At 46.7% G+C, this 20,843-nt stretch overlaps 1 protein-coding gene across 1 annotated transcript in view; it reads left to right on the forward strand.

Moving 5' to 3' along the window:
- The window catches only part of AQR (aquarius intron-binding spliceosomal factor), a 127,166-nt gene that overhangs the window by 33,758 nt on the left and 72,565 nt on the right, over positions 1 to 20,843 (forward strand). The window contains exons 11-14 of the mRNA XM_040411358.1: positions 1,226 to 1,342; positions 1,425 to 1,538; positions 14,765 to 14,868; positions 16,540 to 16,642. Of these exons, the coding sequence (XP_040267292.1) occupies positions 1,226 to 1,342; positions 1,425 to 1,538; positions 14,765 to 14,868; positions 16,540 to 16,642 (438 nt within the window). The remainder of the gene's footprint in view (positions 1 to 1,225; positions 1,343 to 1,424; positions 1,539 to 14,764; positions 14,869 to 16,539; positions 16,643 to 20,843) is intronic.

The raw sequence follows: 20,843 nt of genomic DNA on the forward strand, positions 1-20,843 counted from the left end.
TTTTAAAATATGCAAATGACTTCACTACCAGCAAGTAGGGCGTCTTCTTGCTGGTAGCCGCCGCATCCTCCTTTTAAAAAAACGTCCCCTCCTCCAGTTGATTGACAGGGCCAGCGAGCGCTCTCCTCCTCCGGCTGGCCCTGTCTGCAATTCAAATCCCGCGCCTGCCGATGACGTCTTCTCTTTCGGGTTTAGAGGTGACGTCATCGGCGCAGGCGCACTGAGGGAGTGCTGAGGAAGCGAGCGTCCTTCTCTCAGAGCGCCTGAGCCGAATGAAGACACGTAAGGCGCAGGCGCAGGATTTGAAATGCTGACAGGCCAGCCGGAGGAGGAGAGCGCTCGCTGGCCCTGTCAATCAACAGGAGGAGGGGGCGTTTTTTTAAAAGGATGATGCGGCGGCTACCAGCAAGTAGACGCCCTACTTGCTGGTAGTGAAGTCATTTGCATATTTTAAAAGATCGATTTTTAATGAAACGAAGCCGCAGAACAAGGTAAGAGCCCTATATATTGAATAGTCGTACAATAAGGATTTTAATATGCCCAAAAATGAGTTTTGGGGAGGTGACAGAAGCCCTTTAATCAGAGGGTTCTCCACAAATGGGGAAAAACAAACTCCCCATATTTACGATAGAACTCGTACGGGAGTCCATCCATTCCGGGGGCAGAGTTACCTGAACAGGCCTTCATTGCTTCTTCCATCTCCTGGGAGACAAGTCCATCTCCAAACGTTCCTTTTGCCCATCTGTAAGAACCGGAAGGGAAATAGAGTCCAAGTACGAGTCAACCGCTGCCTCTGAGAGGACACTCTCTGATTCATACAATTCACTGAAATATTTTATAAATACTTCTAATATTCCCTCCTGGTCTCCCACAGTAGTGCCATCAGGCATACGTATACTACGGATCTCTTTCTTTGAATCCTGGCTTGCTATTACTCTAGCCAGCATCTTCCCAGTGTGATGAGCTTAATTGTAACTTTTGGGATCAGTCTCTATGCTCTGTATTACTGCATGTGGTCTTGGTATTAGATGTAGCTCGGTTTAGTCCATCATTTATGGGGCTGAACGTAATAAACCTCAGTTTTTGCTTTGGTAACCTGGCTGCCCTACCTCCCCTGCACCATCTCGCCCCATTAGTTCTCATCTTCAAACAGTTGAGCTGCACTTTATTTACTCTTATCATTTTAGGTGTAACTACCGTTAATAATTCCATTCTCATCCTATAGGCTTTACTTCCCACACGTCGCTGGTTTAATACAGTGCTGGATGACTCCCACCTTGTTGTCCATTGCTACTTATCCAACCTCTGCAATAGAGAGCAAGAAGGACACTTGTTTTCTCAGGTGCCTTGTGTTTTATATCGCTTTTTAAAATGTATGTATTTTTTTTTAAAACTTGGTTCACACTGTAACACCTCTCCAACAGCTCCTGGATATGTTAAAGTTTTACACTGGCTTTGAAATCAATGACCAAACGGGAAACGCCCTCACGGAGAATGAGATGACTACTATTCACTATGATCGGATCACCTCACTGCAGGTACGTCTACATCTTCAGCTGTGTATTATTTCAGATGTCATCTTTAATACTGAAAGGTTTGAGGATTTTTCATGTACTGTTCATTAAAGGGGTTATTCTATGATTAATGTACAAATCAGACATCATATAGTACATGACAACCTCTTTCTAACAAAGCTAGAACCAGCTCTGTACCTCACATGGATCCAGAGATCTCCCCATTCATTGCTCTGCTAAATCCCCGGGGGTGGGATCCACTTTGTCAGGGGTCCGGGGTGCTACTCCCCCTTCTTTAACCCCTTCTCCCCCAGGCGGGGAGGTATTTCTCTCTCTGGGAGACCGGGGGCCCACCGGAATAAAAAAAACAGGTGAGGGGGGCTCCTGAGGAGGAGGAGCCATTCTGGTGCTAGCGTGCGACACGCAACCATATATATACAGAGGGAGCCCTGGTTCACCAGAGTGAGTGCCTGAAGCCATTACAGTACACTATGCAGCCAAATCCAAGCAGCTACATTACTCCCTTCATAGGTAGAATACCTGTACCATCTCCAGATGCTGTAGTTATTACACCTGTCTGGTTCTTTGGTGCTCCATCTCCAGGGGCTGTAGTTATTACACCTGTCTGGTTCTCTGGTACTCCATCTCCAGATGCTGTAGTTATTACACCTGTCTGGTTCTCTGGTGCTCCATCTCCAGGGGCTGTAGTTATTACACCTGTCTGGTTCTCTGGTCCTCCATCTTCAGGGGTTGTAGTTATTACACCTGTCTGGTTCTCTGGTGCTCCATCTCCAAGGGTTGTAGTTATTACACCTGTCTGGTTCTCTGGTACTCCATCTCCAGATGCTGTAGTTATTACACCTGTCTGGTTCTCTGGTGCTCCATCTCCAGGGGCTGTAGTTATTACACCTGTCTGGTTCTCTGGTCCTCCATCTTCAGGGGTTGTAGTTATTACACCTGTCTGGTTCTCTGGTCCTCCATCTTCAGGGGTTGTAGTTATTACACCTGTCTGGTTCTCTGGTGCTCCATCTCCAAGGGTTGTAGTTATTACACCTGTCTGGTTCTCTGGTACTCCATCTCCAGATGCTGTAGTTATTACACCTGTCTGGTTCTCTGGTGCTCCATCTCCAGATGCTGTAGTTATTACACCTGTCTGGTTCTCTGGTGCTCCATCTCCAGATGCTGTAGTTATTACACCTGTCTGGTTCTTTGGTGCTCCATCTCCAGATGCTGTAGTTATTACACCTGTCTGGTTCTCTGGTGCTCCATCTCCAGGGGCTGTAGTTATTACACCTGTCTGGTTCTCTGGTCCTCCATCTCCAGGGGTTGTAGTTATTACACCTGTCTGGTTCTCTGGTGCTCCATCTCCAAGGGTTGTAGTTATTACACCTGTCTGGTTCTCTGGTACTCCATCTCCAGATGCTGTAGTTATTACACCTGTCTGGTTCTCTGGTGCTCCATCTCCAGGGGCTGTAGTTATTACACCTGTCTGGTTCTCTGGTCCTCCATCTTCAGGGGTTGTAGTTATTACACCTGTCTGGTTCTCTGGTCCTCCATCTCCAGGGGTTGTAGTTATTACACCTGTCTGGTTCTCTGGTGCTCCATCTCCAAGGGTTGTAGTTATTACACCTGTCTGGTTCTCTGGTGCTCCATCTCCAGATGCTGTAGTTATTACACCTGTCTGGTTCTTTGGTGCTCCATCTCCAGGGGCTGTAGTTATTACACCTGTCTGGTTCTCTGGTGCTCCATCTCCAGGGGCTGTAGTTATTACACCTGTCTGGTTCTCTGGTGCTCCATCTCCAGGGGCTGTAGTTATTACACCTGTCTGGTTCTCTGGTGCTCCATCTCCAGGGGCTGTAGTTATTACACCTGTCTGGTTCTCTGGTGCTCCATCTCCAGGGGCTGTAGTTATTACACCTGTCTGGTTTTCTGGTGCTCCATCTCCAGGGGTTGTAGTTATTACACCTGTCTGGTTCTTTGGTGCTCCATCTCCAGATGCTATAGTTATTACACCTGTCTGGTTCTTTGGTGCTCCATCTCCAGGGGCTGTAGTTATTACACCTGTCTGGTTCTCTGGTGCTCCATCTCCAGATGCTGTAGTTATTACACCTGTCTGGTTCTCTGGTGCTCCATCTCCAGGGGCTGTAGTTATTACACCTGTCTGGTTCTCTGGTCCTCCATCTCCAGGGGTTGTAGTTATTACACCTGTCTGGTTCTCTGGTGCTCCATCTCCAGATGCTGTAGTTATTACACATGTCTGGTTCTTTGGTGCTCCATCTCCAGGGGCTGTAGTTATTACACCTGTCTGGTTCTCTGGTGCTCCATCTCCAGGGGTTGTAGTTATTACACCTGTCTGGTTCTCTGGTGCTCCATCTCCAGATGCTGTAGTTATTACACCTGTCTGGTTCTCTGGTGCTCCATCTCCAGGGGCTGTAGATATTACACCTGTCTGGTTCTCTGGTGCTCCATCTCCAGGGGCTGTAGTTATTACACCTGTCTGGTTCTCTGGTGCTCCATCTCCAGGGGCTGTAGTTATTACACCTGTCTGGTTCTTTGGTGCTCCATCTCCAGGGGTTGTAGCCATTTCTTATGCCTGGTTCTTGTGTGCACCAAGCAGCCACATTGCTCCCTTTAGAGCTAGAGTACCTGTACCATCTCCAGATTTGCTGTAGCCGTTACACCTCTCTGGTTCTATTGTGCACCATGCAGCCCTATTTATCCCTTACCAGGCGAGGTATGGAGGCCATCTTCTAATGCGGTAGCCATTGCACTTTTCTGTTTCTAGTGCGTACCACGCAGGCATCGCTCCCCTTTGACGTGGAGGTCCTGTGCCATCTCCAGATGCTGTACCCTTTACACCTGTCTGGTTTTAAGTTAAGTCTGCACTACACAGCCTTATTTCTCGCTTATTAGGTAGAGTACCTGTACAGCCTCCATACATTTCCATAATGCTGTAGCTATGTTCCACCCTCATTATAATGAGCACCATGCAGCCAGATTACTCCTATTATAGGCGGAGTATTTGCAGTATCTCACAATGTTCTGCTTCTAGCATACATGGCATACCTGGTATCCATATGTCTCCCCCCTTCCTGGGCAGAGTACAGTTGCTTTGTTAGTTTCAGTATATGGCTGGCCTGTTCAGATCTGACACCAGGTGCAGTTCCTCCTGAACCAGGCCCTCTAGTCTTCTCTTTGCCTCTGTACTGAGAATGATTTTGACTTCATTGCCTGACGCACTATTGACCAAGACTTCCCAGTCCTATTGTGCAGCAGAGGATTGCTCTCCCTCCGTTAGGAGGTTGTTGGCTGGCATTCTAGAATTGTTCTTTGTCAACCCTGTAAAGTACTACTGCATGCTGCACAGCCGCGTTACCCCATTTCATGATGGAGTACTCGCGTTATTACTGCTCCTCTGCTTTATTTTCACGGAGTTACATGGCACAGTCCTTGCAGAGTACAGGGGTCACCACTGGATGTTCTATCCTGCAAGAGTATGCAGCGTGGTGAGCAGCAGCCGCTACTGCAGTTTTGGGTCATCGCTGGATGTCCTCCATCATACAGAATCCCTCTGGGTGGTCAATGACATGCGTCTTCGCTGGACGTCCTCTCTGAGATGGCTGTGACAGGACTTGTGAGTGCCACACACCTGCCTGTGGGTGGACTTTTCCGCTGCTTGCTCTGGTATCGGACATGGTCCCGTACCTCTTCCATGGTCCGGGTATTCTTGGTACTCCCTTATGTTCTCAGATTAGTTGTGCTACATGACAGAGGGGCCGTTCCCTTGGACCTGGCCATTTTCTGCCTCTGTCAGTTTCTTTCCCCTTCCCTGGGGGTTTCATTGTGCTCTGCTGGTAGCTGGTTTCTACATGTCGGTGTAGTCTCTCCCAGCTTCCACTGCTGACTTCTGCATCCTTTCTGACATATGGATGTTTGGTAATTCTTTTACCAAATCCAGGCTGCTGTACTTGCCCCTTCTGGGACAGTGTTATACAGTTTGCTGGTCACTACACTTGGAATGGTTGGTCACACATGGCCAATGTAGTTTCCTTGATTTTCTGGCTATCGTTGTCTTTAGGTGGTCCAGTTCTTTGGACCCTTCTTGAGCCCCTGTCCGGATAATCCTGCTTGGAGTCCCTGACCCCACTCTTTGTTAGACAATCTAGATGGCCGCTTGCTTCTGGGGAAGCTACCCATGGCATTTTGACAACACAGGCTCTGTATGACCGCTGCTTCTTTGGACCCGGTTTGGTCCTTTTCCCTCCTGGTTCCTCATAGGTTGTTGCCTTCTTGAGATTCTAACCTCTCTTCTAGGGATCGACCGATTATCGGTTTTACCGATATTATCGGCCGATATTCAGGATTTTGACTGTTATCGGTATCGGCATCTATTTTGCCGATATATCGATAACGTATTGGGAACACAGAACGCGCTGCTTTCAGCGCTCTCCGTGTTCCCTCAGCAGCACAGGGGAGAAGGAAGCAGTGTCTCCTCCCCCTGTGCTGCCGCCAATGAGAGGAGAGAAGACAAGAGGAGGGGAGGGGTTGTGGCCACCGCTCCACCAATGAAGATGAGTCTTTCATTAATTCATATACAGGAGGCGGGAGCTAACTGCAGAATCACATAGCCGGCTCCCGACCTCTATGAACGGTAGCTGCGATCTGCGGTAGTTAACCCCTTAGGTGCCGCGGATCGCAGCTACCGCTCATAGAGGTCGGGAGCCGGCTATTATCTTCATTGGTGGCGCAGTGCGCCCCCCACCCCCATCCCAATAGTAAAATCATTGGTGGCAGTGGCCACAGGATCCCCTCTCCCTTGCTCCTCCGATCGGAGCCCCAGCAGTGTAAGCCTGGGGCTCCGATCGGTTACCATGGCAGCCAGGACGCTATTGAAGCCCTGGCTGCCATGTTCAGCTCCATGCTGCTGTGTGCACAAAGCACAGAGCAGCAGGGACAGTGTGAGATCCTATTCACCCTGATAGAGATCTATCAGGGTGAATAGGACAAGGGTTCTAGTCCCTAAGGGGGCTAAAAGTTAGTAAAACAAAACAAAAAAAACCACAAAAATATAGTATAAAAATGAGTATAAATGAAAAAGATTTAAAAAAATAAATAAAAATACACGTTAACAATAAACAGATTAATTTTCAGCAGATTTGTGTAGGAAATATTTTTTTTCTCAAAAATGAAAATTCCCAGAATATCGGTATAAATTATCGGCTATCGGCCTGAAAGTTCACAAATTATTGGTATCGGCCCTAAAAAAATCAATATCAGTCGATCCCTACTCTCTTCCCATCCCTCCAGGTCAAGTACCTGGTACCTAGTTGTTTAGTGCTATGGTTTGCAGTTTACATCGTATTGGGAACTTTTGGGACAGAGCTTTCCCTCGTTTGGAGACCTGTTCTTAGGCTGTTCGGAGTCCTCTGCTTCTACTCCAATATTTCTCAGACCAGTGGGTCTCCGCTTGTATTACCAGGGCCTGCGACTGGTTCCTTTTTTCCCTGTGACTTTATGTGGCCAGGGAATTCTCTGGTCTTAGGCTGGGTTCACACGGGCATCACGTTTTGCTTCAGGATGCGTCCCGGGTGCATTGCGGCAAACCCGCGCGAGTAGGTACCCAATTGCAGGCAGTTTTGACTGCGATTGCGTTCCGTAGTTCAGTTTTTATCGCGCGGGTGCAATGTGTTTTGCACGCGCGTGATAAAAAACTGAATGTGGTACCCAGACCAGAACTTCTTCACTGAAGTTCAGGTTTGGGTTCGGTGTTGTGTAGAATTAGATGTAATTATTTTCCCTTATAACATGGTTATAAGGGAAAATAATAGCATTCTTTAATACAGAATGCTTAGTACAAGGTCAATTGAGGGTTAAAAAAATAAATAAAAATTAACACTCCTCCTCCAATTGATCGCGTAGCTGCCGGTCTCCTGTTCTTTCTTCAGGACCTGTCAAAGGATCTGTGGTGACGTCACTGAGCTCATCACATGGTCCATCACAACGGTGATGGACCATGTGATTGGACCATGTGATGTAACGTCACCACAGGTCCTTTAGCCGGCAGCTCATGATTAAAGAAGTAAGAAGAGATCGGCACCTACGCAATCAAGAGGAGGAGGTGAGTTATTTAACCCTCAATTGACCTTCTACTAAGCATTCTGTATTAAAGAGTGCTATTATTTTCCCTTATAACAATGTTATAAGGGAAAATAATACCGTGAATAGACTGTCATCTTAGCAACCATGCTTGAAAATCGCACCGCATCCGCACTTGCTTGCGGGTGCTTGCGATTTTCACGCAGCCCCATTCACTTCTATGGGGCCTGCGTTGTGTGATAAACGCAGAATATAGAGCATGCTGCGATTTTCACACAACGCTTCAGTGATGCGTGAAAATCACCGCTCATGTGCACAGCCCCATAGAAGTGAATTGGTCCGGATTCAGTGCGGGTGCAACGCGTTCACCTCACGCATTGCACCCGCGCGGAAATCTCGCCCGTGTGAACTCAGCCTTACATTTCACAGCGATATTATGTCTTTCAGAGGCTTGTTCCTCGCCTCCTCTGTATGGGAAGCAGGTCTTTACGTTCCCTTCCCCTGACCATTACCTAGACCCCACTCCTCCGGGGGTTGGCTGTTTTCCCTGGCAGGAAGAGGTTTCCACCTTCTCTTGGGTGTTTCTCTTTCCCCCCTTCCTTGCTGTGAAAGGAGGCTCGCGCCCTTCCCTTGTGAGTCTTTATGATTTCTCTCAAGCGTTTAGCCTCCAGTGCTTCTTTGTTTCCTCTCTACCCTGGCTTTTTCATGTAGCGCAGGCCGTTTTTTGGGTCTGAGACAACTTAAAGTTTTTTTGTTGTTTCTTTGGTTGAGGACTGCTTCCGTCCTTTTTCCAGGCATTTTATCTCCTGCCAGGCACCCTCATAGTCTATTTTGTCTTGTTGGGTCTGTCCTCTTAGGGCTTCTCCTCCTGGAGTTTCCCCTCACCCATGACGGCACCCTGTGCGACTCAGGACCTCCCATCAGGACAGGAAACCTGAGAAGATAAAAAGGACACACCTCCACACAACACCAGTTCAGGTTTCCTGTCCTCCGGATGGGAGATCCTGAGAAGCAGCACTGCTGAAGACGTACCTCCAAGACACCGGAGCTGGGGAAGGTCTGTGGCTGAGTGCCGTGGGAAGTCCTATCCCTGGGGAGCGGTAGTTCTGTGGCCGTGCCGGAAGCCGCTCCCCATAAGTCTGCCTGCGCTTGCCCTCTCTCCGGCCCTGCGGGGAGCCGCTGTGGCCGTGTCCAGGCGGCTCCCCATGCTCTTCCTCGCTCTGCCCAGTTCCAAGATGGCGCCCGCGCGTCCGTGCGCTTATGCGCATGCGCGGGGCCGTCTCCTGGAGATGACGTCGGGGGGGCGGGGCTTAGCCCGTGCAGGACCCGGAAGTAGAGGCCGGAGCGCGTCCTTTAAAATACAAATACGGCGGCAGGTTCAGGCAGCCAGCTGGGGCACAATTTGGATGTGCCACGTAGCGATCCTGGGCAATCATGTCGGAGCCTACAGAAGGACGCGCTGAACCCCAGGAACCCTTGAGGCCTGCAAGTCCGGTACCGGTCTGAGGATGGGGAAAAAAGGAAAAGCTTCAGGGTGAGAGCGTTCCTTTTTATTCTAATATGGTGTTTCTTATGATTGTTTTTAGATCCCTAAACCACCTAAAAAATCATCTTCTAAGACAAGACACAAGGAATGTGCGGAGTGTAAAGTGCCCCTATCTGCATCTTATCAGAAGGCGTTATGCTCAGCGTGTATAGATAATCTGGTAGCAGAGCAATCCCAGACCCTTACTAAATCCATGAAATCTATTATTAAGGCATCCTTTAAAGCATTCAGTAAGAGCCGTGCCAGGTCCCCAGATAAACCAGGAAAGGATACAGAGTACGACAGTATTGAGTTGGACTCTTCCGAAGATGGCGGAGAATCCGGACAACTATTGTCTAGTGATTCGGACTCCTCGGATGAAGATTATTCAGGGAGATCCTTCTTTTCCCCAGAGGACACGCAGCCGTTATTAAAAGCGGTCAGAGCAACCATGCAATTAGAAGAAGTTAAGCAGACCAGATCAGTTGCGGACCAGGCCTTTCAGGCATTAGGCCCTAAAAAACATCGGGTCTTCCCTATTCATGATAACATGCAAGCGATCATCAATAGAGAATGGAAGAATCCTGATAGAAAGTTTTTCTTACCCTCCTCGGTGAAAAGGAAATATCCTTATGAAGAGAAAGTTTCCTCCAGCTGGGATAGGGCTCCTACGGTAGATGCTCCAGTCGCTAAGATAGCTAAGAGATCTGCCCTCCCCTTTGATGATCTGGGTTGCCTGTCGGACCCATTAGATAAGAAAGCAGATATATACCTTAAACGGGCATGGGAAACTTCCGCTACTTGTCTTAGACCCGCAGTGGCAGCCACTTGGGTATCCCGGTCCTTAAGATTGTGGATTGAACAGCTAGAGAAACATCTGAGGGAAAAAAAGCCCAGGGAGGAAATCTTAGCTTCTCTTCCCACCTTTGCTAAAGCGGCAGATTTTTTAACGGATGCTTCTACGGATGTTATGCGCTTTGCTGCCAAGTCCTCAGCTATGACAAATGCGGCTAGAAGAGCCATTTGGCTTAGGTCATGGAAGGGTGACCAGGGGTCTAAGGCCAGGCTGTGTGCCCTTCCGTGTGAGGGTGATAGATTGTTTGGATCCTCCCTGGATGACATCTTGGAGAAGGCATCTGACAAGAAAAAAGGGTTTCCTGTCCCTCAAAAACCCCCCTTTTTTCGTAAACCCCAGCAGGGCTTTAGAAAACAGAGGGGTAAGCCCTATGATAGGAAGGAAAGGGATAGATTTCCAAGAAAAACTAGCGGTTTCCTGTTTAAATCCCAGGATAACAAACCAAAAGACAAGCAATGACGCCAGACTCCAGGTTGGGGGGAGACTCTCTGCCTTTCTCCCGGCTTGGGCGAACGTCACCCAAAACAAGTGGGTTTTGGGGGGGATAGCGGAGGGATTCAGGTTGGAGTTCCGCTCCTATCCCCAAGTCTTTTTCACCCACACTCCAACTCCAAAGGATCCTCTAAAATCCACAGTTCTGGAGAGAGAGGTTCAGTTATTGTTGGACAAAGGAGTGGTTTGCCAGGTCCCGGGGAGGGAGGAGGGCAGGGGGTTTTACTCCCCACTCTTTTTAATAAAGAAACCCAATGGTTCCTTTCGTATGATTCTGAACCTAAAGCGTCTAAACAAATTCCTGAGATACAAAAAATTCCGGATGGAAACTATAAAGACAACTTTAGACCTGTTATACCAGGGTTGCTGGATGGCAAGTATAGACCTAGAGGATGCCTATTATCACGTCCCAATTCACTCTTCCTCCCAAAAGTATTTAAGGACGGCTGTCCAAGTACGGGGCCAACTTCTGCACCTACAATACAGGGCACTGCCGTTTGGGGTCTCTCAAGCCCCGAGAATTTTCACCAAGGTCGTGTCGGAGATGGTGGCATTCCTTCGATCATCTGGGATAGTAGTAGTACCATATCTGGACGACTTTTTGTTCATAGCCCAAACAAGGGAGCAGTTACAAGCAGAGCTCGCCCTGGTGTGCTCTCTGTTGAAGGATCTGGGGTGGAAAATGAATCAAGAAAAATCTTGTCTAACCCCTTCTCAAGTTTGCACCTTTTTAGGAATGCAGCTAGATTCTACGGCTCAGAAGACATTCCTCCCTCAGAAGAAAGTGTCCTCGACAATAGAGCATGTTTGGTTCCTTTTCCGGTCCTTCCAATGTTCCATCAGGGAAGCGATGGCAGTACTGGGGCACCTGACGGCTACAATTCCAGCCGTACCATTCGCTCAGATCCACACGAGACCGTTACAGTCAGATATCTTGAAGATTTGGAATGGTCTTCCACAAACACTAGAGAGAAAATTTCATCTTTCCTCCAGAGCAAGGTACTCCCTTCTGTGGTGGACGTCCGAGAAGAACCTCTCGATAGGAATGCCTTGGTCCTTCATAGAACCCATGCTGATAACGACAGACGCCAGTCCGTGGGGCTGGGGAGCTCATTCAGAAGGAAAATACTGGCAGGGAAGATGGGATTTAAAAACCCGGGTCTGCACGTCAAATTACAAGGAGCTCAAGGCGGTAGAAAGAGTACTAAAGGTGGCAGTTCCAGAGGTCTCCAACAGAAAGTTGGTATTTTACTCGGACAATTCAACAACAGTGGCCTATATAAATCATCAAGGCGGGACAAAAGTACCATCCCTAATCTTCCTCTGCCAGGAAATTTTCAAAATAGCGGAAGACAGGAACCTGGTCTTATCCGCAATACACTTGAAAGGGAAAGAGAACACGGTGGCCGATTTTCTAAGTCGAGTAGAACTCAGGCAGGCAGAGTGGAGTCTGAACGAGGAAGTTTTTTCCCAGATTGTAACAATGTTTGGGACCCCAACTATAGATCTCTTTGCCACCCGGAAGAACAGGAAGACAAAGAGGTTCTTCTCCCTAGATTACACAGAGAATCCTACAGCGGTAGACAGTCTGGCTCAGGATTGGAGCCAGGAACTCGGCTATGCCTTCCCACCTATTTCCCTAATCCCGCAGGTTCTGAAAAAAGTACGGACGGAGGGAGCCACCATAATCATGATAGCCCCAAAGTGGCCCAAGAGAATCTGGTACCCCACCCTCTTAAGTCTAGCCAAGGGCCCTCCCTGGGTGATCCCTCCGAGGGAGGATCTACTCTCCCAGGGGCCTGTATGGCATCCCAATCCGGGGATTCTTCAGTTGGCAGTATGGAGATTGACAGGGACATCTGGTTGAAGAGAGGGCTTTCTAGCAAAGTTGTTTCCACCCTTCTAGGTAGCAAAAAAGCGTCAACAGCTAGGAAGTATAATAGGGTGTGGAATGTCTTTTCTTCCTTTTTGGGTTCTAGCCCTGATCCATTTAGTCCTCCTGAAATCCCTAAGGTTTTGGACTTTCTACAAGCAGGGTTAGACAAAGGGCTCAAGGCCTCCACCTTAAAAGTTCAGGTGTCGGCCTTGAGCTACTTTTTTGACTTCCAATTAGCAAACCACCCGTGGGTCAAGCGTTTCCTTTCTGCCGCTGCCAGAATCTGTCCTTCCGTTAGACCTCTTTCCCCTCCTTGGGACCTAAATAGGGTCTTGACGGCCCTAACCGATAGACCCTTTGAACCCTTACTAGAGGTTCCCATTGACATCTTATCCATTAAGATGGCTTTCCTCCTGGCTATTACCTCGGCTAGGAGGATATCGGAGATCCAGGCCTTCTCGGCATTTCCGCCCTATACGATCATCCAGGATGACCAGATAGTTATTAGGCCCTTGCCTTCTTTTCTTCCCAAGGTTGTCTCCGATTTTCATAGGAGCCAAGACATTGTGTTGCCTTCCTTTTTTCCTAACCCCTCCAATAGCTTGGAGGAAAAGTTTCATTGCTTGGATGTCAAGAGATGCTTGTTAGTCTACTTAGATGTTACGGCTCCTTGGAGAAAGGACGAGAACCTCCTGATTCAGTTTTTAGGAGGAAATAGGGGGAAAAAAGCATCCCGAGGGGTTATTGCTAGATGGGTGAAGAAGGCCATAGCTAGAGCTTATATTTCCCTGGGTCTCCCCCCCCCTTCAGGTTTTGGGGCCCATTCTACGAGGGCGGTGTCTACTTCGTGGGCTGAGAAAGCTGATGTATCGTTAGCCCAGATTTGCAGGGCGGCTACCTGGAGCTCCCCGCATACTTTTCTTAAACATTACAGATTACAGCTCCATTCTGATGCTTCCTTTGGAGAGAAAGTCCTTCAGGCTGTGGCCCCCCCCTAGGTTCTACTTATAGTTTATCTCGCACAGGGTGCCGTCATGGGTGAGGGGAAAACAACATTGCTTACCGGTAATCGTTTTTCTCGATACCCATGACGGCACCCGATATTTCCCTTCCCAAGCAGATATATATATATTTGTTGATGGCTTTTTGCCAGGTCTATATGACGTAATATAGAAAAAAAAAAAAAAAAAAAAAAAAAAAAAAGGGGGTTTTTAACCCTTTGTCACTTCTCTCCGGAGAACAATTTATTTCTTCTACTGGTGTTGTGTGGAGGTGTGTCCTTTTTATCTTCTCAGGTTTCCTGTCCTGATGGGAGGTCCTGAGTCGCACAGGGTGCCGTCATGGGTATCGAGAAAAACGATTACCGGTAAGCAATGTTGTTTTCCTTATCTATGCAAAGTGCTAGGTTGTTTCCAACAGACGTTGCTGGGCTACTCTCCTGTTTCCTCAGGGGGAGCCCTGGTTCTTCTAGATCCTTCCTTGGGCTCTCTAGTGCACTCTTGGTCAACTCTTGATTCTTGCGCAGGACACCTGGCCCTGCTCCTTATCCTATAGCGCTTTATTTTTTCCCACCTTGGGTGGAGTTGGGTGTTTGCCTTTGATCTTTCTTGCAGGCCCTGTTTCCCAGGCACCTGCCCTTGGGATCCTGATGGTCTACCATATTTTTCTTTTTTCTTTGGAACCATATCATGCTAGGGTCTCTCCTGGTCCTGTTGGGTCACATGGTTCCTCTGCACCTGTGCATCCTTCTTTTTGCACGAGCTTTCAATCCCACCCTTGAGGACCACTTTAGGACGTCCCCTGGTGCTGTGTCCCCCAATGCCATTAACGAGAAAAATTGATTTTTGTACTTGCCGTAAAATCCGTTTCTCGTTCAATGCATTGGGGGACACAGATCCTACCCTCTGTTTTTACTTACTCTCCCTGTCACCGGGCTGCTGTTCTCTTTTCCTTTCCCAGACCAGGACATGTTGGTTCTTCGCTTTTGTTTCTCTCTCCTACTGCTATTGATACAAACTGAAGAGCAGCCTAGTGCTGTGGAGAGGGTATAGCCCACCTGGGCGCAGCCAACCTTTTTTGATATCTAGTGCCTCCTAGTGGTAGCTGGGCGTATACCCATGGTGCTGTGTCCCCAATGCATTGAACGAGAAACAGATTTTACGGTAAGTACAAAAATACATTTTTTACCACAGCTATGTATCTATGCAAACAGATTGTTAGGGAGGTTGCTGGTGACAGATTCACTTTAATCTTCAGTGTTTTCTTCATTCTCAGCTTGTCTATCTTTTTGGTAATTAAAAAAAAGTTTGCTATGACCTAAGTAACCCAAGAATTAAGCAGAGCTCAAGCAAAGAAATCATGTCCCCATGTGATCTGTTCTCATTCTCGCACTTTTGTCCACACAGAGAGCAGCTTTCGCTCACTTCCCAGAGCTCTACAATTTTGCTCTTTCCAACGTGGCGGCTGTGGATACTCGGGAATCCCTTGTGAAGTGCTTTGGGTCTTTGAGGTAAGTGAAGAAAAGCTGCCCATTGCACTTTTATTCTTGCATCTATCAGTGTATTAAACACTTGCATTAGTGTCGGGCCAATTTTCGGATAACTATGGAATGTTACCCGCTCCCTGACATCTGGATCTGACTTTGCTTTTGATCAAAGAGACATATGGGAGAGTAGATCTCCTGAGCGTGATGCAGGTTTTGTTTGGTGCCTTAGATATATAGGTATAAAATGTGTATTCATTTATAATACACATCAGTGGAAATGTTCCCAAGTTGCACAACATCAGGGGCGGACTGACCGTAGATACTACCAGAAATTCCCCCATGGGCCTTCCAAGCCTTCCTTATGTCTGCTGGCTAGGTTCGGAACGATCTGTTGCTCAAAGTACTAATTAATGCTAGGAGCATCAGGTCCTTATGCTCCTGGATGGCATCAAGGTCCTGAATTCAATTGTATCACCATCCCCAGCGTGCTTCTTCAGGATGTTCCTTCTCTTGTGTCAACGGCTTAGTGATCCCTCTGATTTCCAAGGAAAGGTTGAGCATCTGCCCTGTTGATTATACAGTACACCTTAGATCTTTTTGTATCAAAAGGATAATTGAAATTAGTCCAACAATGATGAATATGAATCTCACACTTAAAAAAGTGGTTCTGCAGCAGCTGAGGTTGGTATTATAAGGAATAAAAGGATATTTAGTGAAATGTGTAGGTTCACTAAGTCTACATCTTCAAGCTTACAGTGTATGCCCGGCTATAGAAACAGGAGTGAGGAGGACCCCCAGACGATTACTAGAATGAAAGTCTGTGGCGCTCTTCTCCGTCACTCTGACAAGATGCCCATACCAGATTCTGTTGGTTTTTCCACATGAGATAATGCTGCAGGGACACACAGTGTACCATAGCATATTAGAACATCTGCTATGGCAGGGCTGGCCAACCTGCGGCTCTCCAGCTGTTGCAAAACTACAAGTCCCAGCATGCCCAGACAGCCTACAGCGATCAGTCTACAGCAGGGCATGGTGGGAATTGTAGTTTTACAACAGCTGAAGAGCCGCGGGTTGGCCAGCCCTGCGCTATGGTCATGAAAGAAGTTAAATTCATGTAACTAGTATTTCTTCCTGAGCATTATGCTGGAGCCTATGGTTGCAGAATGGCCAGTGTCGGATCACAGAGCTCACAGGACCAACTTGATTTCTTTTAACCCCTTCACTGCCAAGGATGTCTCATCCAAACTTGCTCTTTGCAGTGCTAGCGGTGATCCAGCCCGAGGTGAGCTGTATAGACCTGCATTTCTAAAGGCCGTACCTCTGACTTTAGGGCAGTTAGTGCCACAATCCTGGTTTTGTTATGAAGCTTTGATTGTCGGCTTTCAAGCAATGCCAGCCAGAGGTATACCAGGGTAAAGCAGCCCCCCACCCTTCTGCCTCTGTGATCTCAGACAGCTTGGAGGAAGGGGGAGGGGTGTGCAGTGATGATAAGAGACACCTCTATCATTGTAACTGTACATGACCCCAGACGACGGGGGACACTGACTTGTGTGCATCTCATCAATCCCCTCCCCCCATCAGAGAGCATACTACTAGTCTTGAGCGAACTTCTGTATTAAAGTTCGGCGTACAAGGTTCAGGTTATCTAAGAATTCCTAAGAATATATTGTGTGTTTTGTTGTGTTTTCCCAGTCCCAACACCCTCCACCAAGTGGCCTCGTACCTCTGTTTATTGCCAGCGTTAGCTGAAGGGGAGGGGACTAAATATGACCGAGAATTTCTGCTGGACTTGCTGGTAGGTTCCTAAATGGTGGTGGGTGGCTTGTATTTTATTGATGGTTTATTTGTAAAATTTCTAGTTTACTTAACATTTGCCTTAAAGGACATCTGATTTGTACCTATGACACCGGCTGACCTGTTACATGTGCACTGAAGGCATCTGTGTTGGTCCCATCTTCATATGTGTCTGCATTGTTGAGAAAAATATGTAAATGAGCCTCTAGGAGCAACAGGGGCGTTGTCGTTACACCTAGAGGCTCAGCTCTCTCTGCAACTGCCGCACTCTGTCCACTTTGACAGGGCCAGGCCGTGCAAACGTCATCACACCTGGCCCTATGAATCAGAGGGCATGGCAGTTGCAGAGAGAGCAGAGCCTCTAGGTGTAACAACAACGCCCCCGTTGCTCCTAGAGGTTCATTTGCATATATTAAACAGGCATTTATGAACATGGGACCAACACAAATGAGTTCAGCTGCCAAGTAACAGGTCAGCCAGTTTCGTAGGTACAGATCTGCTGACAGATGCCCTTTAAATGTTTAACACTTCAAGCTCCATAAGATAGTCTGTGCTCTCTATTTTGGGACCGATCATGTGTATACTCCTGGATTAGGTTCATTGCGTGCATGTCCACATTTCATTTTCCATTGTTTTCCATTATTTGCTCATGTCCTTTTGCTCCTGTGTCTTCGTCATGGTGATTGGCGGTAGACTGTTCTGGTCAGTTTTGTGAAATAAACCATTTAGCTGCAGTTCTGGCACAGTCCGTAACTAGTCACATCCCCAGAATGTCCAGCATAGGTTGTGCCCCCTGGTGAAGAGCTAGGGATAGTACAGGTGTGAGATGGATGCTGTGATTGCATATTTCAGTGTAAGGACTCATTGCATAACTGTGATACTTATTTAAAGGGTTGTCCCATCAATAAATCTCATTTATTGGAGTGATCAGAAAAATATGAACAATGCTTCCCATTAGCATTCTGTTAGAGCTGTGACCCATCATAGTATGGTGCTCAATGTGTGCAGCGGTGTACAGCACGGACACATGTCATCAGTGACGTCCCCCTGTAGTGCTCCAGCCAGACAAGTAGCTGTATTCCCTGGCAGTATAGCTGAGACGTAAGAAGGGACTATACGAGACGGATCCAGTGCAGAGCCCCCTCTTAGCAGCAACGAAGTAGGTGGGCACATTTATTGTGCAGAATTATTATTACAGATTTAGCCGGGCGCAATGCTGGGGCTGCAGCTCGGCTCCAATCTCTCTAACAATAGCAGATGGCACTGTGTAAAAGTATTGCTAAAGAGACCATGGCCCTTCCTTCTCAGTACAGTGATTGCATATTGTAGCACTGTACCATAATTGGTGTATAGCAAGTTTTTTTTTTTTTTTATAAGAATTGATTGCAATCTCAACATTGGTCACTAGATGTCAGTCCAACCTGTATTTACGGTACTTGTGAGCAAGAGCACAGAGCTTTTCAATTCTAGCAGGAAAATATAGTGTACCATTCATATACCTCGGGTATAGTCCATAGGAATACTTCTATAATACTGTGCGCTCGTAACAGCATATCTTCTGTCCCGGAGAGCCAGGAGCTGTTGAATACCAGGACTCGAGTTCATACCCTGTATTTAGTGGGCTCTAGCATTAGGCTCACATTGGAGCTGCTCAATAGGGATATAAGAAAGCAAAGGCATCAAAACGAGTGACCCTGCATTTCTCTGGGTTAAGGCAGCATACAACCAGCAACAAGTTCCCTTTAAGTCACTGCTCCATAGTGTCATATGGCAGAAAGCCTCTCCCCTGCTTACTACTAGCATATGCAGGCGTGAAGCCCCCAGCCTTAGACATAGGGCGAAATTTATCAAGAACCCCCCCCCCCCCAACCCCGCCTTTACCACACCCTTTTTTTGGAAAGTGGCGAGAGTAGTGTACAAACTCCACTTGAGGAAAAAATGCAGTGACAGTGGCATTTAAAAAATATCGTGAACACAGGGATATTTTTACACCTTTTCTTTTTTTTTTACACGTCCGAAAACTGGCATAGGGAAATGATAAATTCCTCCCATAGACTCTGAAATGTAGAGTTCCCCCTAGTGGTTTACACACAACATCAACTGAAACCTGACTACCTGAAAACTGGCTGATTTTGTCCTGGGTTACACACCTAAAAATGACTCCAATTTACAGTACAATACATGTGAGTGAGGTTTCCAAAACCCCATAGACAAGTGGCTATAAATCCATCGCATCCAAATGATGTCGTATCTTTGAGAGAAGGTGAGCTTCACAGCTTTTCCATGTGGGAAACCAGCCATGGACGCACACACCGCAAATAATGAAATTAAAGCCCTGCGCTCTCATTGACTTTTTTGGTTTATTTGCACAAAGATTATTTTTACTACACTCACTCCAGTTTTAAAATGTGGATGGAAAAGGGGAGCGGAGCCTGGCTGCTTAGTTCTTGTTGTCGGCATCACCGGCCCACCTCGACTTAAAGGGGTTGTGTCACAAAGCATATTCTACACTTTTCAAACTAAAACCTGGATCTGAATACTTTTGTAATTGCATGTAATTAAAAATTTAGTATAGCCACTGAGTTATTGAATAAAATGTATCTGTATAGCGCCACCTGCTGACTTATACTTTTTGCATGATGGCATAACCCCTTTAACGACTGGTGTGGACCCTCACAACATCTCCCTGAGATCCCCCGGACTCTTATTCCTGCCACTCCTGTCCGTCTGGCAGGCAGGAGACGCAGCAGTGTCCGCTGAAAGGTAAGTGCCACGTACAAATTTGGATAAAGCATCCGAAGCTCACTTTGCTCAACACTATTTAACACCTTCAACCATGTGTTTACCCATAGCTATGTATGTCAGTGTCACTCTGGCATCATTTACTGTTGCTGTCATTGTGTTCAAGAACTGGGGAGGGGGGAGAGAGAACAAAAAAATTACCTAGAAGAGATAACCTATTTTCCTAGGAGACTAGAAGTTGTTATTCCAAATTTCAGGGCAATTGGAGCATCTTCAATTCATGACAAATCATTTCGGGCACAAACTGAACTTTAAAAAAATATATATTTAAGTCGGTCACAAAACTAATTTCAAGAGGTTTGCTCAACTGTAATTGAGAGCCCTATGCTTACACTTAGTCTGTCCTATCCTCTCATTTTAAGTTGGTCTAAAAGAAAAATGTTTAGTTTTACCTGCGAGTTCAGTTTTACCCGTATGGGGCCATACTAGGTAATAAGTTGAAACAATTGTCCCGTACAATTAAAATCCCTTACCTTCTGTCTGAGGTGGGACACAAAATTCTTGATACTTTAAATTCCTCTGCTGCCAGTTTAGTATTATATAATTCCTTTACAACTTTTTTAGTGACCCTGAAATCTATCAACCTACCAAAAGTGAGATTAACGTGTGTTTGTCCTCGGTGTCCCCTCCCATCTATTTCTCCTTACCAACTTCAAAGTCTTTAGCCCCTATCTCTGTGTAAGAGACTATGGCACCAATTAAGTCCTTGAAACCATTTAAGGCACCTGGGCCTGGCGGCTTCACTAACCACTGTAATTAAAAATTCAGAGATTTTTTTTCTCCTCATCTTACTGCAGTTTTCAAGATGCAGCAGATTGTAGTTCATTCCCCCCAAAAAGTTTGCTGCTAGCTACTATCGTTACCCTACCCAATCTGGGGAAAGATCCCACTATCTCATATCTAGTTTCCGTACTATATCAATTGGTCTTTAATAAAAATAATGAGCCGTTCTGCTTGTTCATCAGGCAATCGGCGGCAGTATTACACTGCAAGATGATGGCTAAGAATCATTTATGCGAACGCTCGTTAACAATTATCATCCGAAATTTTGGCCAACGTAATGCAGCCTTGGGCCACAATATTTTTCTAACGTTCTTATCAGTAAGATAAGGATTGAACTTTAATGAGTGTTTATAAGTCCAGAGATAAGGGTCTAGTCAGCTCCTTGCTTGACGGAAAATAGAGAAAATTCAGCTCCTGCTAATAGAGAATCTCGGCTTTGTACAGAGAAAAGGACTCCATATTTTTAATAAAGACCAATTGAAACAACTATCTGAGCTTATAATGCAATAATAAAAAATTTTCCCCCAAAGCTCTACATAGCCTTTAAATTGATACTGGATATCATTGGGGTTTGTGGCAAGACATCAAGCACCCGACGGTACAAGACTTTTCATTAA

Source organism: Bufo bufo, chromosome 11 (genome assembly GCF_905171765.1).
Source record: "Bufo bufo chromosome 11, aBufBuf1.1, whole genome shotgun sequence".
In the NCBI taxonomy this organism is placed as follows: Eukaryota; Metazoa; Chordata; class Amphibia; order Anura; family Bufonidae; genus Bufo; species Bufo bufo.